Below are 24,197 nucleotides of genomic sequence, written 5' to 3'. Positions count from 1 at the left end.
TACTAAGTGAGCACTTCAAGTCACACACATTCCACATCCTTTGTCCAGGTCAACCTGAAGTCTCCAGCACCTTTAGGCGTTTTACTCTCATGCAGTTTATGAGAAAACAGTAAGCACCTGTCCCAGATTAAGAGGGTATGACATGGCTGAAAGTCAGCTTCTTTCCCTTTTTTCCCCTAAAGATGCTGCACTGAATCTCTACAGAGAAGGTAAAACCTTGTTGCTATTGTGAAGATAACAAAATATTCTGGAATTTACGGAAATTTATTGGGATTGCCTGAAGAGTCAGCATGCATTCTAGTTATGTGCTTTCATGCAAAGGCATCTCGAAAAATCAGGCAATGTCAAAAGCAAATACCATTAATTATATAAATGACAGTTACTTAGTAAAGGACTAATTACACTTCCTTAATTTACACAGTCTGAGTTGTGACCAACATCCCTAAGCTCTTATATAGTGCTTTGCACAGAAGAGTTTCAAAAAAGTGGTTTATCAGGAAGGTCAGCTTCATGAAGAACGGGCAGAAAAAGAAAATTTGTTCAAGGTCATCCAGAAGGCTAGTGACAGAGCCAGAAGTAGGACTGTAGTCTCCTGAGTCTAGGAGAAATACTCTAGCCATAAGGCCATCATATCTATTCTGTTTGTCAGGGCAAAGAGTTACTTGTACATATTTGGAATCATGGAATAGCCCCGGTTGGAAGGGACCTTGAAAGATGATTCAGGTGATCTTCATACATTTATACATGTATATTGTAAAGGTCTTCCAAGGTCAACTACAACTAAAATAACTATATCACTAGTACTTTAAAATGTACTGTCTTGCTTTACAAGTAGTAAGTTATAAATACTGTGGAAAGTAGTACCTACAAAAAATACAAACTACTGGTAATCACCAGTATGGTAATATAGCCATTTGAACATCACGTAAATCATTACTGGAAAGAAAAGAAAAGAAAAAAAAAACTTACAGCCTCAAATATTGTACTTATATACTAGATAAAAATAAATATGATCATTTCAGTTGGTACACAGAACCTGCAAACAGTACTACAAACTCAAGGACTAGTTCTAGTTGCCTCTTAACTAACATAAAAAAAAGGGGGAAAACAAAAAAAGGCAAGGCTGGACAGAAGTTTCGGCCAGTTATGAGACTGGCTATTGCATGAACTAGGATAATTATCACATCGATTTCAGGTTCATATTTTGTCTCCATGAAGAGCTGATACAATAAATAAAGGGCAGACTATTTTGGATTCAAAGACAAAAAAAAGCTGTTTTTTAAAAATTATGCAAGAATTTTTTTTTTCTTCTCTAAGACTGTTTTATCATCAAATTCACAACAGAAAGCTTTTCAAAATAATTTTCTTATCAGCATGAAAATAAGAAAGAAAAGGATGTGAATACTTTACCAGGAATGGCTGTATGTGAGGTGCTGGCTGGTAGCTTTTTCAATGCTTTTTTAAACTGTGCTATTCCTAAAACAACATTTCTTAATTTCATCCATAGGAAATAGCCACCTCGATTGCTTGAAGGCCAGGTACTTTCCAAAACGGCCTATTTTGGAAATATCAAAGTCAAAGAAAGTCATCTTAAGGAACAGTCAGATGTGAAGTCATTAACTTAAATTTCAAATTGGGTTACACTGCCAGTTATAAAGTAGATTTCTAAACCTATGAAAACAAAGACAACACAATTATTCTGTCTTGTATTTCTTCCAGTTATTAGAAAAGACAGAATTACATGTGAACTGCTCCACTATTTTGCTTGCTTCTGTTTGCCCGGATAAAAATGCTTTTTTTTTTTCCCCTCTTCTCTTTCAAAAATACTTACCTTATTGTAGTAGCCATAAGTAATGGCATTAGGGTCAACACCAGCTTTCTGCATTTCAAAAAGCACTCTCACTGCTAGCACAGGCTGACCATACTGTCCACACAGTTGCATAAGTACTCGGTAGCATACCTGAAAACACACACAAGTTAGTATTGTGCTTCTATAGTCGAACATGTACTCTGTTCAGTAAAACCCATGGGCTACTTCTGGAATTCTGGGGTTGACTTATTTTACCTCATCAGGTGGATCTATTTTTTTGGTATGCATTTTTTGTAGCACATCATATGCAGTTCTCAGAGCCCTGACTTTTGAATGGCACACTTTCACATAGGCAGGAAGGCAGATAAACCAGAGGCCATAGCAGTGACGTAACAAACACCTGGACCACATCTGTGGTATGGATGAGTACTTCTTAGCAATTTTATGTGCAGATTTAATTTCCTGTAAAGAATCACAAAGATTATTTGTGTATATTTACATACACATTACACAAACCTACATGTTAAAAACTGAACATGTATCATTATACCTACAGAAACTGCATCATTAAGATGAACAACATACTCAAAGTGGGAAAGAAAATGAAAGCAGAGTGAGTGATACCAAAAATAGTTGCTGTGCAATATTCCCCTCCTAAAAATTTGCATTTCGTTAAATTTATGTCTGTTACTTTTGGTCTGCATTTTTTGTAAGAAGCATTTGAAAGCTAGAGCCCCTCTTAAAGCCCTAGACAGTGAAAAGCAATCAAAAAGTGGATGTGGAAGCCCAACAGTCTATGCTCATGGAGAACAGCGTGAAGAACGTGGAAGGTATAGGGACAGCACAGCAAATAGCAATCTGTGTACAGGGGCCCTGTACGATACGGTGTAGGCAAGAAGCACAGGTAAACATCCAAAGAACAATTGGCATGGCTACCCTATAGTCACCATATCAGTGAAGAACCATTATAGTTAGGCTGCAGCCACTACCAGTCAGTCTTTATAGCCAAACTCAAGACAAAGGCAGCAAGCTGTCACTTTCCAATGCTACAAGAATACCTGCAAGTACCTGTTTAGTTCTTCTGAACATTGGTGATGGGCTGTTGGGACTACTGGCTTTTGAGGACAGTTTGTTATTTGGTGCTGTAAGAAATCCTTCAGGTCGCTCAAACAAATCTAGTTTTAATACTGGAAATCCATTATAGCTGTAAAAGAAACACGTCACTTAAACTCCTGTAAGGCAGTTCCAAATTAAACACGTCACCTTATAGCAAATGAAATCAATTACACAGTTGCACTAGAAGCTACACAGGAAATAGAAAACAAAAGTAAACCTTTAAAGACACCATTAGCAAAGTGGTTTACTAATCCATCTGCATGATTTCATGAGCTTGCACAAACAGTCTCTTAACCTGTTGTTTCAGTGTAAGCAACTTAAATTGATAAATACATTTGCTTTCATAGCATTTTTTTTAATTAATGTGTCAAATGCATTAATATTGATTCTAGTCAATTTAAGAAAAAAAATCTGTGTGGCTTAGTCCCTAGTGAGCATCACGTGACAGAGGTTTATAAAAATCAATATGAACAATATCAAACTAAGAGATTAAATTCTATTAGATTTAAAAATGTTTCTCAGAATTAATGAAGAAACCAATAGACAAGCTCATTTGACATAATTACTAAATTAGTAACACCAGTTTTCAGTGATTCTTTAAAATGTACTCTCTTTCCAAAGAGTATCTGCAGCTTGTATTGTTATCAGTAGTAGCAGCAGGCCATTAATGGACTGGGTCCATTAATTTCAATTTTAATGTTAAAAAGTGTTAACAGCACAATGTATTGTGAGCACACAGCCAGCTTTATTAAGTATTATTGCTCCTGTGCGTACACACACACACAAAATCATTAAAACTTCAAAAGAGCTGGCACACCAGGCATTTTACATGCATATTTTTACTTGAGCAACATAAAGGGACAGGAAAAATCTGTACTTCATGGCTATCACAAGAACCTAGAAACCAAACTCTACAAGGGCAGCTGTTAGGATTTTGGCTAGCATCCTACTGTGTCCTTAGGTTACCTGTATTGTAGAGGGTGCTCTTCACCATTTGGCAGATGAGGGATCTCAGGTGGTGTTATGAAAACTGTATGCTCACTCTTGCATGACTCATCCAGCTCTATAAGTCGTGTTTCTCCAGTTTTGTCCATATCTACCTGGAGAAGTTATGTTAAAAGAAAAAGTAGTTACTAGTGTTATTGTATTTTCTGCTGTTAAAGCTATATGGTCAAGCAGGGCAAAGTCTGTATCAGCATCAAAGGATTGCATCTTAAAAGTAAGGATGCCTTGCAAAGTTATAATGAGGATAGTAAGTGTTGCATTGTTTTTGTAACCTTTACCCCAACACAATAATCTATGTTTAACGATATACTCTGAATTGACTGTCTTCCTGCATACAACCATTTCTGGAACTATGTTTCCAACTGCAGCAGTAACTTGAAATTTATTTTAAAATATGAAAATAGCAGCTTTTTTTTTCCTCTATTTTAACCACTGAAAACAATAACAAACTTTATCCAATTGTGTGATGTATACAGAATCTGCAAACAACACTATCCAGAAATTTCAGTGACTTACATAATCATTAAGGTCATGCTAGGTTGCAGAGATTGCAGAAATACACATGCATTCAAAGAGATGATGTAATAAAAACATGTGACTTTACTAAAATTAAAGGGGGATAGAAGTAACTTTGTTCTTCATTTAAAAAAACCAAACAAACCAGTAATCTGAAAGGTGAAGGGTAGCTTCATGATTTTTTTCCTCTTTCAGGTAACTCAACAGTTGTATGTGTGAAAATACAGCACATATTGGGTGGTCCTGTCCTCTCATAGCTAGCATAGGAATTCAGTTTATGGTAACAGAGGCAACTTGTAATAATACTATAATTAAGCATAAATTACAGCTGCACCTGTTTTGTTTTGTTTTCAGCTTTGTAACTGGCAATTTGACCATAAATTTTTGCTTTGCTAGCCTGGCTGTTGCAGAGGAGTAGAAATTTGCACTTCCCAAATTAATGACCCTGCTTTAAAGACAGCAGCAGAGACATACTCCAAGGCTCCAGGCAAATTTCAAAGCATCAAACTGCAGAATCAAGTGGGAGAAAACCGTCCAACAAATTTACTGGAAGAATTTCATTCCATTGCTTGAGACAGAAATAAAGAACCAAAGCAAAACTCAGCCACCCCAAACAAGATTTTCGGAAACTATGAACTGTTCCCCTTTGAGAAAAAGAACAGACAAGCCTTTAACAATACTACAAGCTTCCTACTGTTACTGTTCGCATTACAGAAACCCCTAGGAACAAACAGAGCAAATATAACATGTATTACATTCCACCCGAGAGCCTTTACTTGATATTTGTACTGGTATTTGTATTGCTTTGTCTCTGATATTCTGTCACCAGTTGCATCTCCTCCAATACCTCATAAGCACTGCTTCTGCTTGCGGGATGAGATGTCTCTCCACCTCAGAGAGCTGGCACTATCAAAACTATTTACTTTGTAGCGCACAGAACATGCTTTTTATTCACATATTGATAGCCACAGCGTTCAGCTCAAATACTGTCAACAGTTTACATTTATAGCCATTATTTAAATGGCTTAAGTGGCAACCAAATTACAGCCAAATGGTACATTATTTCAAAGAAATGAATAAGCAACCTGTGGAACCCAAGGATGCGTGTTCTTCGTGCCTTAAGAGTTTAGCAACAGAGAATTAATGTACAAAAAGAAGCATATTCCACAGTTCTCTCCCTCCAGTGAGGTGGAAACATATCAAGTAGTTTCAGTAGAATTCCTGAATATTTAAAATTTGATAAACATACAAAGAGGTGTTCTTAATTCCACATTTTATGGCATAAGACAGATGGAAAGTATTAGCAAATCAAACCAGCCAAGTAGCAAGAATATATGGCTCCTGAAAAGTAGAAATAAATGAAACCTTACTTGGCAATTTAAATACTTCTAAGGATGTAAAAACCCCACAGTTACAAGTTTCACCAGTGAAATACAATAAAGCCAGTAGCTTACACATGTATTGAATTGAGATAACTTTTTAATTCCTGGAAAAATGAAAACTTGCAAGACAATTGCACCATATCTTTCAGTAGACACAACGGGTAATCAATTACAATCTCTACTGCTGCTGTCTAGGATAAAATAACATGTAGAAGAGGTTACTCTTGAGCTTAAACTATTCTTATAAATTTGAGGCAGGACTTAGTTATCTATAAAATATAATCTAATTTCACAGTACATAAAATTTGTCTCAACCCAGTGGCTTGTAACTACCCATAAGAAAGTGTTGTATCATCTTTCAACCCCTGACATCACTCTTTCATGCATACCCTTTCAGGTACTGGGTTCACCTAGTGAAAGACATTAATATATATTAAATAAATATTCACTTTATTGGAATCATTCAAATTTGATATCTGGTCGAAGTAGAGCATCTTGGCTAAAGCTCTAGTTTGTATAGCAGTCCTTGGTATACTTCAATATTTTGACTTTGTACGTTACTGTTAAGCTTAACATCAGAAATACCAGAAATCAAGAAAGAGAAGCAGGAAAGAGAAGATGAGGCAAATATATCATTGTTCAAAGAAATCCTACATGGGAATGCACTCCCTCATGTCAATGAAAACCTAGTTTCACAAGCAATTCTAAAGCCATGGCAAATCTTAAACACATAGTAATTCCAGTGCCTCAGTTTCCCCACAATTATCACTGGCACAGAAGTAGTTGTCCCATTTAATAAAACTGAACAAAATCCTCACTGACAGAGATAGAAGTTGGAGAAGTACAAGTGTTTTCTGTAAAATTTATTCTCATGGCACTGTCATGACCATTTTCTGGAAATGGAAAGAAAGCTGCCTAAGGCATCAACTAGCAAAATAACTGGCATTAAAACAGATGAGTGTTTCAGCTGTACGAGTGGCTACTAAACCTTTTAGAAAAGGTGAAAGTTCCAAAAGCTCCACAGATTACGTGCAGGCTCACAGTAGCATCACCAACCTAAGTACAACTTTTTTGGAAGAACTGTTTGAACTCCCAGGAAAGATAACTTTAGCTAGGGTATCAACTTCAGTGCCCTCCTAAACCATTCTATAAAATGGAATATAACAGGTAGAATTTGACACTTACATAGTCATCACATTCAGAATAAAAATCCTATTTAACATTAGTCAGAGAACTAACCTGCCACACACTGGAAACTTAGTACTGCTCAATAGTGTTTAGTCACTGGGGTACGTATATTCCTGTCTATGAGACCTCCCATTTTTAAAGACTAACTGGCATACAGCAAAGCAAGCGCTACATGTTGAAGGCTTTTTAACTGAACTATAGGATAATCGAGTGAACATTATGGAAATGTTTGTAATTAAATCAATTTACAACCCACGAATACCTGCAACTCATGCTGTAGAACTGTGAAGCACACTTTTGAGAACTACCAGTAATAAAATATTGAGACTAGCAAAAGCTATAAAGAGCATTAAATACCATTAGACCATGCTTTTATATTTCTCTCAAACTTAAACTTAACTGCTTTCAGATTTGTTTTCAAAACAACTCCTTTTAGCTCTTCTGCACTTTCATAGCAAAAATAGCTATAAATAGAAACTGTAAACAGCAGTTTTCATAGCCTTCAGTATTAATTCCTGTGGAACAAACAGCAGGTGGCCTACTTTACAGAAAATCCTAGACAACTGTACATTACTTAAATATCAGTGTCCCAGAATAGAGTGCTACAGGTAGCCAGTAAGATGACAAGTAGGTGTGGAATTTCTTATAATAGTCATAAAAATTTCTTTCATGTTACAATAGAAGCAAACAGGGATATAAGATTGTGGGTTTCAGTTCAGTTGTTCTGAAAACAAAAACTAATGCAAAAAAAATTTCAAGCAGCCTCAAAACACTTTTGTAGACCCTCTTTGGAAATACAATGAATTTTCAAAAGCTAATATACCTGTACTTTTTAGTAAATTAGTTCTTCACAGTGCTCAACACTATACTAATGTGGACCTTTCTTATAAATATCTTAGGATTTTTAAAAAAATCTGAGTGACACTTCCACAGAAGACTAAAAAAGAAATCCACTTTGAACTGGGAAATCCAACATTCTGTGAGCTCCAGTCCAGCAGAAGTTCTAAGCTTATTTCAAGAAAAACACCAGTTGTGATCGTGTCGCACTTTCACACTCCTTGTCACATAATCCTTAACAATTGCTTTTCCTTCTCATTACAAACGAGAAAATAGCATAGCAACAGATAACAAGGTATTCCTTTACTGCAACACAAACCTCACGGTAGAGTAACAGAACCCACAAAAATGTCAGCTTACGCAAAGCTTATATGTGACACACCATAATAAATCTTGCTTACTTTAAGAAACCCATACATTTCATATCCATCAATATTTGATGACAAGGTCATTAGAAAATATTCTTATCCAAGAGAAGAATATCAATACAAGCACTATATTTAAAATATTTACATCAGCAAGCTGGTTTTGAATTGGGGGAAGCAAGTGACAGCAGTATGAATGAAAGGAGAGTTGATACAGATTCATTTTAATTATTTACTTCTAGTACAAGCCTTCTAAAGATTCTCTAAGAATAACTAGAGAATTACTATTAGAAAGAACTGGCCAGCACATTGTTTAAAAAAAGGTCCAGGAACCTTCCATTTATAATGATTAAAAAATAGTGAGTCTGCCTTCTATCTTTTAGTGTGCTGCTCATCAACCCCATTCCTAAATGGCTGCATGAAATATTACACAATCTATAAAAATGCTTGCAGTTTTATCTAAGGAATGTAATTCTCTGATAAAGAAGCTCAAAGTTGCTACTTTACAATCAGAATATTACACTTCTTACTATGGGCCAGTATTTCAGAAGCTTACATACATGTGAAAATTAGCACTTCTGATTTGTTCTCACAATATTCTATTTACACTTTCTCAAGAATTTGAAGCAGAAAATGAAACAAAGCCCAACAAAAAAGGAAAACAGAAGGCTCCAGTGACTAGGAAAAAAGGAAGTACAAGAAAAATATATATATAAAGTGCAAGTTTATTTCTATTATATATATTTTATATATTATATATTTTATATTATATATATTCTGCTTGTACTATATTAGATAATGTAAGCAACAGCAGAAGTTAAAAAAAGCTATATGTGTATGAAGACATGCTTACTTTATCTACGCAGTCATCAAAAAATGCAAGGCTTGCATCCTTATCACTGACAAAAGAACACTCCTCAATGAAGCGAATAAACATTTGAGTTTTGGTCATCAGTGTGTAGAACTTCTGATGTGAACGATCTCGACTTTTGAGGAAACCTATAAAGTGAAGTCAGAAGGATATAAGAATGCCTAAAACAAAAAAACCCTCACCAAAAGTCAGCATACATTCTACTAACGAGCAATAACCTTTCTGTAATCTTTGCCACTACTATGCAATTTTTTTCTTCACTTACATTTCTACCATCATTCACAACACTAACGCTGCAAATGTTTTTATTCTTTAAATAAGAGAGAATTTAAAATGATAAATTAATATAAGACAAGTTTATGACTTCACCTTGTAGTTCAAAGAGAGAACTTGCATCTGTGGCTGTTTCTGAGGGTGCCTCTGTTATTGGCCTGAGATAAGACCTGTAACCTTTTAGTATTGAGGCCATGAAACACAGGAATGCTTCCTGGATCTCCAAATCTAACAGGTGCAATTTCTTCCCAGAATTAAAATCGTAGTCATTCATTGCTAATTCCATTAATGCATCTTCTCTTGGTCTCTGTTGCACTGTGAACAAAACCAACATTATAACGTTCCACATAATTTATTTTTCCAATATTGGTAAAAAAAATTTCTCTTTATCCTACTAGATTCACTGATTACTGAGCTCCATTAAGTTTGGAACAGATTAAAATATATGCGATTAAATTCAGTCATGACATGCGACAATGGATTCAGCTTGACCTTATACAACTCGTGTATCTCTGGATAATACCAAAAGCAAGATACATTTACATTTTCAGCACATTAGTTACTACAGCAGAGAGAACTAGTATGGACAGAGTTTAAAAAAAAACTCAAAGAAAGCTGTTTATAAAAACGTGAAAATTTATACAAGAGCTGATTAAAGAAGCATATTTTAGAGACAAACACATAGATGGGATGTGTGTATTACTTTTTTTTTTTTACAGTCCCTTTCATTTCAAAGTGTTCCCAAAAAAAGGAATATACATATTAAGTACCTATATACACCACTCATGCAAAGTGGAGCCAACAAAACACAACACAATGCAAAACACCAATACAGAGAGAAAGCAGGCTTTTTTGTAAAAGATCTAGCAAAATCCCTATTCTTAAAGTAGATACTTGTATCAACGTTTTGAAGCCATCAGAACTCTAGCTAAGACTTCACTGCTACACACACACACAAAGACTGGTAACATTTTAATAATGTCTCAAAAAAGTGAAAGGATGGTTTCATTACTGTCTTTCCACATAATATAATTATAGCCAATCTTATATTGATATCATGTTAAATTCTTATTACAGGCTAAATTGCTTAAAGATCAGTACCACTCTTTTTATAGAGTATAGAGAACATAAGGTTTAAAAAATTCTCTAAAGAAATCCTCACAGCAAAATATATCAAAATTTTGAAGCAACAGACAATTTATCACCTATCCACTATACACTTTTTGCGCAGCATACACCAATAAAATTCTGTTTCTGTACATTCTAATTCAGACACGATTAAATTCTAGTGACCTCAATAGCCAAGAAGGTGTAAACAGCCTTTAAAAAAAAAAGTGCCTTAAATCCAGGTGACAATTACAATGATCTCATGCAATATGCTTTCCAGGAATATATTTCTCAAACATGCAATGTTGATCAACCCCATCCTTTTCATACTCTGATTTAAGTCTTAACCACTTGCTGTCTCTGCCACAGCAACTTGATTTTACAACTGCATTATTGCTTCTTAAGGCTCCCTCCAATGTCTACGGAAATCATCTTCTAAGCAAAGGGGTAACATCAGAGTGCTGACGGACTTCCTTCCCACTTCTCAAAGCCCATTAGCTATGACGCCCAAGCACATCAGCTGGCCTTGACTACATTTATATTTCCAAATGTTTTGTTTTAAAGAATTTGACTAACATCATCCCTATCCATTTTTCTGCTTTCTCACATCAAGGTTCAATATACCTTGCTCTGCAATATTTGAAGATTCTATCAACAACCATTTTTTTTTTCTTAGAAATGTCCAGTAATTGTGCTATACATTTTAAAAACCCCTATGTTTATAAAACATTTGTTATTTCCATCTTAAAATTTTAGGTAAGGTACTAGCAGCTTGAGTGTCAAAGTTATCTCAAATGTCAAGACATGAGCAGACTTGAGCAGGCTTTGAAGACAAAACAAAGGTCTTTATTAGGTCCTGGCCTACTCTTTGCTTTACCATTCCCTTCTCATAAAAGCTCTGCATTTTTTTTGGTACGAGGATAACATCAATACAAAGGGCTATCTATTGAGCACTGCCATATATATATATGGAAGTCTCCTCCACCCCAAAAGCCCCTACATGGGTTCTAATCTCTGGACTTAAAGCACGGATTTTCCTGTTCTGTTCTGTATGAAAACATTATGTTTAGTGTAATGGGTGACTTAAGAACATGTTTAATTAACTATATTTATCTGTTAATGTGGCACACTATACCAAATGTAAATCTTACTATGTGCTTTCCCACTCACATTCTGCCAGTTGCTGATACAAATTACTTAAAGTGTTCATCAGATTTTTACAAGGTTTCTTTGGTAAGATCTTCCAAGCAATAGCTTTCTTATCTCCCGTTCTGGAAGGAAAAAAAAAAGTATGAGTATACACTGGAATATGTGTGTATATAGGACTATATTCGAGGATTTTTCTATCCCACCAGAGAAATGGGAGAACAAATACAATTTGCTCCATTAAAACAGGACTGAGAAGGATTGAAAATCAACCAACAAAGTCAAACTTGATTTACTATATGGAGATTTGATCACAGCCATCCAACCAATGCCCCGTATTTCAGGATGATGATTACGCAGCCACACTCTTTAGCACTGAAATCAATCCACTTAGAACTCATGAAAGACGGATTAATAGTGTGCCATTGCACAAGCAACCACCACACATGCTCTGTTCTGAGCTGTAATTACCTAAACTAGGATGGAGATAATGACTAGAATGCTCATAGTAACCTGAAATCAATTTGATATGACAACTGCTCTGCGTTTAGTGCGTATAGATTTGGACTTAACTATATCATTATCATGATGAAAAAAATTACAACATTCTTCGTCAACAGAGGGCACCAGCAAGCCTCGAGACACTACTGGTCACAACGTTGCAAAAATTGTAAGCACTTGTTTGACACTTTTTTCCATATGATGAAATGGAATTAATCTGTTTGAGAAAATACATAGAAAATCAGCTAGAAGTAGAATGAAAACAGAAATAACTGGAAATAAGCTATTTCCATTAATGAATATGTAGCTAATTAGAAAAATACCAAAATTCTATTTACAAATATTTAATATATGCAACCTTCTCTAAATCTACACACAACTACTGAAGCAAAAATGAATGCACAAATAAGAAAGTTTAGGAAAAAAATAGTTTAGTTAGGTATAGTAATGCTGAAAGACTGCTACCAACAGGGTGATACAAAAGAACACTGACCAAAGACTTTGAGAAGTTACACTAAGTATATACTATGTTAAACATTATACTGAAATAAAAGGTTAATTCCGAAATACAAGTTTAATTAATTTTGTATGTTTTATAATCTTGAATTAGAAGCCTTACCCTCTTCTGTTTTTGTATCACATCATCACAAGGAAACAAGTAGTTCTTTGTTTTGAATATCATAACAATATGGACTGCTTCCCAATGGTTTTAACAGTGCACTACTGTCCCTTACTAGTATTTTAGATACTAGATATTAGTATTACAGAAAAACGTAGTACTCTACACAGTTCTGAAAGAGAAATATAATACTGCTATTTCAGTTTGTTAATGATGGCATGATTCTGAGTCTTAATTAAGACTCTCTCACCCATGAAAGTTCACATCTCTAATTCTCAACATGAAGTTCCTATACTTCATATTGATATGGAGTATGATTTAATTGTTATAATTTTCAAGCAGATGCCCATAAAAGACACTAGAATCACAGTTCTGAAAGAGAAATATAATACTGCTATTTCAGTTTGTTAATGATGGCATGATTCTGAGTCTTAATTAAGACTCTCTCACCCATGAAAGTTCACATCTCTAATTCTCAACATGAAGTTCCTATACTTCATATTGATATGGAGTATGATTTAATTGTTATAATTTTCAAGCAGATGCCCATAAAAGACACTAGAATTTCTTCAACACTATGTAAGCTGATCATGAAAAACAGAAATGACTGTTCTCCTCCAGGGACAATGAAGTGAGACACAATATGGTTAATCCAGGAAATGTGCCAACGTGTGCCACAAGATTTTAACGTAATAGAATAAAAGGCAATAATGTTCTATGAGGATTTGTACCTCCGCTCTGTTGTGTTGAACAGCACGCTCATTTCAGAAAGGATTATACATTAGAAAGTTCAGAGGTTTAAAACAAACAACCCCCCCCAAAGTTTTGCCAAAAAGCTAGTTTTTGCCTTTGAAAACAGGAAGCAAAAAAAAAAAATTAACACAGAAGAAAAATTGTTAATAAATACTTACTGAGAAATTGTATTGGTATCTAGGTCAACACAGCTAACGTCTGGTGGAGGGTCATAGATATCAAAATATCTTGAATCAATTCCCACTATGAATGGGCACGGTGCACTTAACACATCTGCCAGTGCCAAGGGACACAGAGGAATATATGGGCAAGGCCAGTGGAAGGGAAATATCATCTTTGAAAATACACGGAGACAAAACCATAGGTTAAACACATATAATAATATAGTCTATGCAAGTATAAACCACACTTCACTAACTGCCACTTCAAAATTATTTAACATGGCAGATAATTATTACTGAAAATCAAGATGCAGATTCCCCCCCCCCTGCCACTTCAAAATTATTTAACATGGCAGATAATTATTACTGAAAATCAAGATGCAGATTATTAATTAAAAGATGCACTGATTTCTCTAAAATTCAAATTTGCAGGAAAAAGCTCTTCAGCAGGAAAATAACATGCATTTAAAATTCTGCAAGAGAGAATACAGTGCTATTTGGGAAAATCAGGAACTCTTATTTAGTGCATTGTGATGACCCAACAACACGCTTATTTACAGTATTTACACACAAAGAACCAACAACAGTTACTCTTTCTCTTCTGTCTTCATGGGATATCATTAGCAACATCAATTTTTCTCTCTAATGATCTTTATTTTTCTTGTTTTTAAGTAACATCTAAGCCTAACAGCACTACTACTAATTTTAGATTTTATCTAAAAAACATTTTTTTCCACTTACAGATGTATGATTAAAAAAACATTACTTACAGAGACTAATGCCTCTGTCACACTAGTAAGGACAGAAGGTCGCAATGAATGGATGAGAATTTTATGTTCCGTCACAGCAAATACAAGTAGAGTTACTGCATTTTCAGGTCCTAAATTCTGAAGTAGTGTAGAAAACTTGCCCCCACTGTTACAGAATATAAACACACTGATGAGTTACAACCATAAAAAAAATGTTCAATAACAAAATAGAAAACAAGGCATTAGAGTACAATTTTATAAACGTAAATCTGCAAATCTTTCTTTTAAAGAAGACTGCAAGGCAGACTACTTGGTACACTTCACTGTTCAGTGAAGAATGGTTACTTCCCAATAGTAACCATGGTTCCTTGAGACTCTTCAATCAGTCTAGGCTATTTTCAGGATACGTGCATGATGATTTTTCTTTTTGAGAAGCAATTTACAGGGAGACAACATGCATTTCTTTAATCATTCTCCTGCACTGAGACACAAAAGTTAAGACAGTCACAGAACTTCTTCAATTACCTTGCAATACAAAAGCTACACTGTCTTGGGAGACCAGGTACCAACTCCTAGAAAGGGGATCTAACAATCTATATTCTGCCTCAAGAACCACTAAAATTATTTGAGAACACACAGATATTGTTCATTAAGTATGTATCCTTGTCAGGGCGCAGGTCTAATCACGTAAATAAATTTCAGATACACTAGCTACAAAAGGCACCAGACAAGGTAAGTTAATTTGCACAATTACAACTCAAAGTACCAAATCTTTTCCACAATGTAAATCAGAATACATTTCACAATTAAATAGCAGAAGACACTGCTACTTGCCTCAGTGGAAGGGGTGATGACACAGGTTGGCTAAGAATCAGGTTATCATGTGGAGATAGCTGAAAAAAGATTTTAAAATACATTCTTTTTATTCTGAACTTTGGAAATATTTATTAGAAATTACACAAAGAACACCTAAAAATAAAATTTAAACTAAGTTTAACCTTACATATCCCAGTTGTATAGCACTGTAAGAAGTGGTGTGCAATGCTACGCATCAGTATCTTTTACTAAAAGCCAGGCAAAGCATGATCTTCCTTTCTTGGTCAGAACTGAATACATCGCATATTCATAAAGAGGAATTTAACCTAGCTAATCCTTCAAAAAATTGAATACATTAACTGCTGAAAAATGAAGCCTTCTGTATTTTAAGGGAAGTGAGGACCCATAGTTCACATGCAGCTTTCAGGGGCCGGGCAGAATTCTTTTTGGATTTAGGGGAAAAGAGATGGGCAAAATGCATGAAGGGGAACGATGGCAGATCGTAATGTAAAGCAACATTTTCTTTGGAAGACATGAGAATTAGGCTCTTAGCTGGTAGAAACGGCTCCAAACTTGCATTAGTTGACAATCCACGACAAATCTTATTCATTCGTATTTTTTTCTTACAGTGAGATGACATCAGGAGAAATCATTCATATATTCAGCATGAATAGGATTCAAATGAGTACAAGAATACAGATATACAATCAATTTATCAAAGCTCTAGTGACGTTTTCAGCCATAGTAAATCCAAGGTAACAAGATACCAGTTAGCTTAATCCTCTCTGCTAAGTGGTCATGCATTTTCTATCTATTGTATAAAAGCACACATACAAGTAGCAATAGTAATTCAGTAAGTCACAGTAACTTGTACAACTAAGCTGCAAGTTCAGACAACTTTTAGTAACATTTCATTTTTGAGTATGTTTCACTTTAGACCCCACCGCAGATAACCAGACAATAGAAGTTAGAAGACCAGATGAATTAGTAATACAAATGCTGAAGCACTAAGTCACCCAACACTGTGCCTGGACAGACACGCAAAACATAGGACATTAACAGGAGTCTATGCAATACTGGTTCCTTGCATATTTCACATAACAGAGCTTTTGAAGGCTGATGCTACATATAGCTTCAATGACAAATGAGGATGGCCACACCACTCTACATGCTAGATTTGTCTTCAAGTAAGTCACCTTGTGACAACCACCACCATTAGCTTGTTCAGTGAAAGAATTCAGAGACTTCATTTTTTCAGCCTGAGGTAACCTTCATAAACTACCCTCAGAAAGGAAGCATCGGCCTAATGTCCTATGACTTTTGTGTTTCAGCAAAAGCAGATAAACACAATCAAGCATCTATTCAAAGAGCATGTCTCCCTTAGGCAGAAGGGGCACTTACTGCCCCCGTTCTTCAGAGGGAGAAACATATTACTCGATGTGCTCCTGAAGTTTGCAGGTTGTGAATACATCATTAGAACAGGAACATCTGTGTAATAAGGGGATGTAGGAGATGGAGAATGAAGTTTAGCAGATTTCAGATCAGAAACAACCCATCAACAGTGGCAGCTGGAAACTGGCAATGGGGAACATTCCTGAATGTTTTACTAGTGCCTATAATTTCTTTGAAACTTAAAAGTCAGACACATGCCATGTTCTCTCTCACTTGTAACAGATGCTAAGAAGGATCTAAGAATGGGTTACACATCCAGACTGGCATACATGTAGTTACTAAAATATATCAGGTCTCATTTTCAGAAAGCATATAGGCACTTGCGAGACATTCTACAGCAACACATATTCAGAAGGATTTGCTATACTAATTATTTAGCAAAAGACTACCATGTTTTACATTAACAAGCTTCAGAGAGAAATTACTATTTCTTCAATGAAATGGAATCCTAAAAGCTTGTAATTTTCAAGAATACAGGCATTTCCCCCTCTATTTTTGGGAAAACATCTTAGATACTGCACTGAATAAAATCACAGGTGACTGTATCAAACACAACTCAAAAGACCCTGAAAGCAGCTTGAAGGAAGTACTTATTTGTAGACCTCAACAACCACTGCTTACTTTAAAAGCAGCGTGTTCTCCATCTGTACTATCAGCTACTAAAGTTGTACTAACTTGACACATACAGCATTTTGAAAATAAGGTGTAACAGACAATTTCACATCACTTACATCTAGGTCCTCAAACTTTGTTCCGGGATATACACCCATGTATACTTTGACAGAGCTCCCTGAAAATTCAGACTAAAAAGATTAAATGTTTTTCTCTAAACTCACTTACAGTTCTCTGTAAATGTGTTTAGTGTTCCCTAGCACAAATATTTTATTGAATGTGAACACAAAAGAAAATCCCAAGATGTAAAAATACTGGGTTTTGAATAGAACTTTAAAATCATAATACAAGTGACAGAAGTGTCAGATACAGTTTCAGTATAACTATTCTCCAATGTCACTTCTTTAGAATATCCAAGTACATTAAGGAGGATCTTTAATATTCAATACATTCTATAAAGACATAACCCAAGATTGTATTTACTCTGAAAGACTTCACTAGCATATGGGCTACTACATTAAGACTGAAAACTGCACAGGGCTCTCCATATTTTTTTTCATACAAGAAGTAAGAGTAACATCACTTTGTAACAACTCATTCAAAATGACAGGATTGGTAGAATAACTACAACCGGAACAGAGATGTCTTTTCTCAGCAATTAAACTGCTCTACCCATTTTGTCTCTTAGGAGGGGGGAGGGGAAAAAAAAAAGAAAAAAAAAAAGACGACTTAATAACACTTCACTCAAGAAGTCTTAGAGATAGGGATTTCCTTTCCTACCAACAGTGACATGGGTGAAATTTCAAATAACAGGTAACCTAATCCTAGCAATTATACCATTTCACTCACACACAGTAAAATATGTTAGGTCTTGCAGGTAGGACAGAATAAGGGTCATAATTGATAAAGTGTCCCTCTGTTGAATGTGCGTGGCTCCTGAAGTTTTCAGTAAGAGCTATCCATTATGCAGAGGACAGCATGAAGCCCTTTGGGAAAACAGGTAATCATTAATATACTCTTCACATCTGGTTTTAATTTTATTTATTTAACACTCAGCCTTCATACAGTAGCAAGAGGAAAACAGTTCAAAAGCTATTGTAAAAATCAAACCAGATGCCAACTTTGAGTAGTTTTTCCACTAATTTCCACGTACTCTGAAAAAAAAAAAATTGAGTTCTAAGCTCACTAAACAGTATCTTATAATATCTCATTAAAGTCCTTAACTAAACTGGAAACAACAGTGAGAAATCTGTAAAAATTAAGTGTATGAATTCAGGAAAAATATCCTGAACAAAAAAAATTTGAACATAAAAATTACATTTTCCATTTAGTAACCTGTTCAACAGCTGTTTTGTCTTAAGACATAGCTATTAAGAAGACATTTACACTTACCTGAACTAGAATTCTTGGCCTCTGAGGGGATGGAAAAGGAACTTTGTGCATGAAATGGGAAATGTGTCTAGAAGAAAAGAAAAATACTGATTTAGTAGAAATTATGATCTTAAACTGCTTTACCTCAAGACAAAAATTATTGCCAGTAAGAGAAATTATTATATAAAAATGGCACATACTTATTCAGAAGACAGAGAGCAAAAAAAACCAGCCCCTAAATCCTACAGGGATATTCTGACCTTGAAAACCTATTTTTCTACTAGTGACAACCAAAATGGCAGGCCAGATTATCCTTCAGACTACAAGCTTGGTTTGTGAGACTGAAAAATTACAAGGAGATTTTTTATTTTTTTTTTTTTTAAATTGTAAAGTAGAAATATTGATGTTTGAGCATCACAATACCATTTTACAATCCTGCTTCTGAGACTGGCTTGAAATAGCACTATACCTCAGAGACTGGCACTGGTTATTTGCAAAAAAATATTCACAGCTGAGTATCAAGGAGAGTCATTAAGTTCATCCATTTTCTTCACTTCCAAATACAAAATGTTATGAAAGATTTCTGATTAAAAAAGTGTTAAAGTTTTTCTATATACTACAAATACAGAAAAATGTTTTTAAAATTTAAGTTCTCAGTTTTATAAATTGATTAAACTTACAAAAGTTCTAAAAGTGTAGGAGTTCTACATAATACACACTTTCACATTAAAAAACTACACACAATCAGTAGAAACTCAGGAAGAAACAGGTAATCCATCATAACTGCATGCTACAGTACACACTTTACTGTGATTTCTGCAACTTTTACCATTATTATGGCGCAGACAACCACCAAATTTTGAAGAAATTCAGAGAAACCCACAAATAAGTGTTGATTTATATACAAGACTCATTTTACATGTTTCTGATTCAAAGCTATATATTTCATACTCATATCTCAATGTATATCTCAATAATCTCAATATTATGCCATTAGATGTATGGAAGAAAAAAACCCAACACATTTTTACTGTGTTTTTAATTTTGTGTACTTGTGCTAGGGTTAACTTTTTGTTGCAGTTCTATAATCATATAACTGGCATTAACCAGAAGCAGTCTTGTGCCTCCTCTTCGCCACTCCCCAGTTGACCTCCCTTGTGTCAGCATCAACGTCTGTGCACCCACATGGCAATAAGAACAGGAAAGGAATCAGGCTGACAACGGATTTGGGGTTTTGTCTTTATTACCAGTGTATGACGATGGTGGCAGAAATATGGAACAAAAAGCAAACATCAAAGGAAATGCCTGCTGCTTGCAGAAGCAGGGCTGACTGAAAATGTTCAAATACACATGTATGGCACAGACAACCTTCATCATTAGAATAGCCGAAGAAACTAGGCTAGATACTATATTAACTTCATGCAACACGGTGTAGCTATATTTAAGTTATCCACAGTAAATTGACCAGTCAGTTTACAAATCAGAGAAATCAGAATAAGCAAATAAATCTGTAAAATCAAAACTATTAAACCATTTATTATATTTACTTCTCATTTTATTCATTCCTGAAACTCAAAAACGAAAAATAGTTCTCAGCTTAAAAAAACCAAACAAAACTCTTTTCATTATTGGAAGTTTATGCTATCAGAATTTTAAAACAAGTATAGTAGATACAAAGTGGAATAACAAAGTGGATAAACAATCACAAAAAAGCTTAATCCACTAAGTCAAAGTCTCATAAAACTTAATATTGAAGTTTAATCAGAAAAAAGACTGATGTGTAATAAAATAAAAAAGAAAATACTGCATCTGAAATCTAATGCATTAGAAAGTTACATTAGCCTAGAAATGTTAAACGGTATTACACATCAATTAGATATCAACCACTTCTTGGATGTAAGGATTTCCTCTGCATTTTAAAACGTGAAATCCTTCATGTAAGAAGGAAATTAAGTTCATTTATCACAACTAGAGGAGGATTACTAGTGCAAAAAATTCAATCTGCTTTATTATCTCTCATTACACAATAGGTGTCTGAGAAAAAAACCCGCAAAACTACATATTTCATTCTCCTAACTTAATGTATGCAACATCAAGAAAGGCTTTATAATCTTGCTCCTCCTAATCACTATGCTAAAGGGTGCAAAGCTAATTAAAAAAGGCTTTCAGATAAACCTTTGCAGGCACTTAAATCACAAATAAAAATCTAGGGTTTTTCAGGAAGTAGGTAAAGGTACATTTAATCAATGGAGAAAAGTGCTTAATCTAGTGTAACCATTATATTTAATGTTTGATGACTAAAGTCAAAAGGATATTATAGGAAACTTAGAAGTACAAAAAGAGCTCTCATCAACTGAAATTACTGTTACGAATTTTTGAAATTACTTACTTCTCAATGGGTAGGACATGCGGACCAGAAATGGAGTAACGATACAGAAAGGTAAGAAACTTCTTGAAAGCATCGAAGAAAGGCCAGTGAGAGAGCAGACAGATGCATTTATTTGTTTGAACTGTTCTGCATGTCTCTGACTTTCCCTCAACAGCAGCTGCTAATCCCAGTTGAGATTTTTGTTTCTCTGTGAGATTCTCTTCAGGATACAGTTCATAAAACTGAATAGCAGCACCATATACCTGCAAACAACACAGTTGATTTGAAGTCAATAAATCTGCCTCAATCTTCAAAGCAATCTAACAAACCCCAAACATGCAAGCAAAATCAAGTCTATGTTACTGTTTGAAAAGTTACATTGATGCACCATCTTTTGAAGCAATCTATTCAGGAATATTCTTATGGCTGTGAAAATCCAGACTGTCTATTATTTATTTAAAACACAATGTCATATGAGAAAGAGTAATTTATGAAACGATTTAAGTGAGAGAAAAATAATGATTATACAGAGTACAACTACAGTCAACTGCTCCTACAATTGCCTTTAAATTTCTTTTAGGAATCCTTTATAAGCAACTCAAAGCAGTATTCCTCTGACATCCAATTTACTTTGTAGAACAAGTATATACATACAAGGTTGTTTCCATGCTTGCAATGAAAATAGTGTATTTGCATGTATATGCAGTCAGAATTTTTATAGCTCTGTACTTTCAAAGGCTAACATGATTGGAAAGCAAAGGAGTACAGGTTTATATGATCAACAGTCCAGCAGTGAAATAAATGCAAGTCACTCTTTAAAGTAGTCTTTGAATTAAGCCCAAATAGATTCAAGTTTGTCAATGAAAATATGCATTATCATCATCCTGAAAAGACAGACAACCCAATTTTTTAACTTATATTATTAACAATGGTTTTGTTTGGTTTTTTTAAGCTTTCAAAATTTTTTCTGCAGAAGCGGCCAGTTAGTACAAATGTAGAAAAAACCGGGAGGGGGTATTTACTGTTAGATGGCCAACATTCAATCGTTGCACCCATAGGTAGACAAAAGAGAGGCACAGATTCTGGTAATGGGAATGATTCATAATCTTCTTCAGGATATCTGCATATTAAACCTATAAAGGCAATTTGTAAAGAGGCAGTTATTTATGGAAGAGCAGAAACATTTCTAACAGCTCATTGCATAAAAACACGCCCAGAAAAATTGTATATGAGCACACACTAACTTCAGAAGACCAGTAAAGTTATAAATAATCAGGCATAGCAAATAGCTGGAAAGGGACAGCATGCTCCCAAGGCCTGAGGAGAAATCACCTGACTAAAACAGACTGAAGTCCTACTCACTATTCTAGGAACTATTCATAACTAATTTATCTTTTTCTGTTTGCAGGTTGTGTGCATCTCAGCTATTATTATAATAGTTTACATTCATCACTAGTATGAGTAAAGATTTAAAATTTAGTTAAAAAAGTGGTAACCTGAATAATTGAGAAATAAGACTGATGCTTTCAATTATGAAAGCAATTAATTCTTGCCAATAAGTTTTCTGGAAAATCTGATATGTTAGATACTAGATAGATTTTTTTTAATATCAATAGAATTGAACCAATTAATTATGCTGATCCACCTCAGCTGAGGATTCATCTAATGTGCTATCAGACTAATGTGTTTAGACTTAATTTTAACCACAGCTGTGAAACACGAAGTTCTGAAGCAGAGGCTCTTAACATACAGGTCTTCAATTACATCATATGGCTGCAGCAATCTATCCTTTCTTATTGCCAACCAAGGGGACTCCAAACTGAGAATGAATATTGTGTGAAGGGCTTTAGGATTTCTCTGCATTAGAGAACACAATCACTACACATTCTTTTCTAATATACAGTGAAATATTAATAAGCAATAAAAACTGGTACTCAAGAAGGGCAGTGTGTTTTTTCCCCTCCAAGAAGCAAAATTTTGTGCAAGCTACTACCAGATGTGGAGCCTTCTAAAATTATTTATCTACAAATTTGTTGTCCACCTTTTAGTTAGTCCTAAACTACTGTGTTTACAGAGAGCAGCATCTCAAAGGGATATAAGTGAATTAAAGCTTAAGTCTGAATCATGCTCATGACTTGCACTCAAAATCAGGGGTTTAAAAAAAAAAAAGAAAAGCCAACACATTTCATCAGAGCCATAGCAAATCTAATTCTGTCTTATAAATAAAACAAGAAAATAAAGATGATACACAATCCAAAAATACTTAAAGAGCTCAATGCCACTGATGTTCAGGGCAGCGTGGAAGTCTGCAGTATTCTTCAAAGCATTTCTTAAAGAAAGTGAACATGAAAATGCATCAAATAATTTTTGCAGTGTTTTCTTCTGCATATATACACACACACCCTTAAGAGACAGTTATCAGCAACAAAAACAGAGGTGGGAGACACACAGGTTTGTAGGAACCTATCAAAACACAACTGAGCTTCCAATTAAGAACAAATTTTAAAATAAAATGGTCATGATACATAATTCTAAGGCTTATTTTAGGACATTATTTTAAAAGAATTATTCAGAGAAAGATTCCTCTTTGGATAATGCCAAGACGGTGTCTTTGTCAAGTAAGTCTTCGATAAAAAAAATGTATTACATTACAAACAAGCCTGTACATCCTGAATTGAAGATTAAAAAAAGCTAAATAGTAGTTACATACCAGCTTTATATGATATGGTGTTGGTTTTTGCCACAGACTTTTTATAACATAAATATACTGCTGAGCCCCACTGTAAAACAAAAGAAATTATTGGATTACGTGATGAAGTATAACAAAAGGACATAACAGAAAAGAGTGGAGGAAAACCTCCTCTTCCTTGTTTACAAAGAACCATAATCTACACACAAAAACATAGAGCGTTCAGATATAGGAATTTTGGGCCTGCTACACTATGCTTTCTGACACCGGCCACAAACAGATAACTGAAAGAAAAAGTACTGGTTTAGCTCTGAGCTAGCCAATCCATGGCATGCATCAGCCTGACCTCTAAAACAGAACTGATTTAGAGATTGAAGCATGACATCTACAAATTCTTCTCCAAAACATTTGTTAACACAACTACAGAATTTTAAGTCCAATTGTTATCCATATAAATATTTAAACCTTTCTCCATTTTGTTAAACTTCTG

The 24,197-nt window shown here is 34.7% G+C and overlaps 1 protein-coding gene across 1 annotated transcript in view; it reads right to left on the bottom strand.

The window, feature by feature from the left end:
- The window catches only part of DENND4A (DENN domain containing 4A), a 60,011-nt gene that overhangs the window by 17,680 nt on the left and 18,134 nt on the right, over positions 1 to 24,197 (bottom strand). The window contains exons 5-19 of the mRNA XM_009280418.2: positions 23,729 to 23,798; positions 21,984 to 22,151; positions 21,040 to 21,283; positions 18,672 to 18,738; positions 15,234 to 15,292; positions 14,421 to 14,565; positions 13,648 to 13,823; positions 11,641 to 11,741; positions 9,460 to 9,678; positions 9,073 to 9,218; positions 3,893 to 4,026; positions 2,879 to 3,014; positions 2,066 to 2,272; positions 1,832 to 1,960; positions 1,411 to 1,555 (exon numbers count right to left, since the gene is read on the bottom strand). Coding sequence (XP_009278693.1) covers positions 1,411 to 1,555; positions 1,832 to 1,960; positions 2,066 to 2,272; positions 2,879 to 3,014; positions 3,893 to 4,026; positions 9,073 to 9,218; positions 9,460 to 9,678; positions 11,641 to 11,741; positions 13,648 to 13,823; positions 14,421 to 14,565; positions 15,234 to 15,292; positions 18,672 to 18,738; positions 21,040 to 21,283; positions 21,984 to 22,151; positions 23,729 to 23,798 — 2,146 coding nt within the window. The remainder of the gene's footprint in view (positions 1 to 1,410; positions 1,556 to 1,831; positions 1,961 to 2,065; positions 2,273 to 2,878; positions 3,015 to 3,892; positions 4,027 to 9,072; positions 9,219 to 9,459; positions 9,679 to 11,640; positions 11,742 to 13,647; positions 13,824 to 14,420; positions 14,566 to 15,233; positions 15,293 to 18,671; positions 18,739 to 21,039; positions 21,284 to 21,983; positions 22,152 to 23,728; positions 23,799 to 24,197) is intronic.

Source organism: Aptenodytes forsteri, unplaced genomic scaffold, assembly GCF_000699145.1.
Source record: "Aptenodytes forsteri isolate BGI_AS27 unplaced genomic scaffold, ASM69914v1 Scaffold83, whole genome shotgun sequence".
In the NCBI taxonomy this organism is placed as follows: Eukaryota; Metazoa; Chordata; class Aves; order Sphenisciformes; family Spheniscidae; genus Aptenodytes; species Aptenodytes forsteri.
Note: the sequence above shows the minus strand (reverse complement) of the source record. Positions and strands in the feature narration are given on the sequence as shown.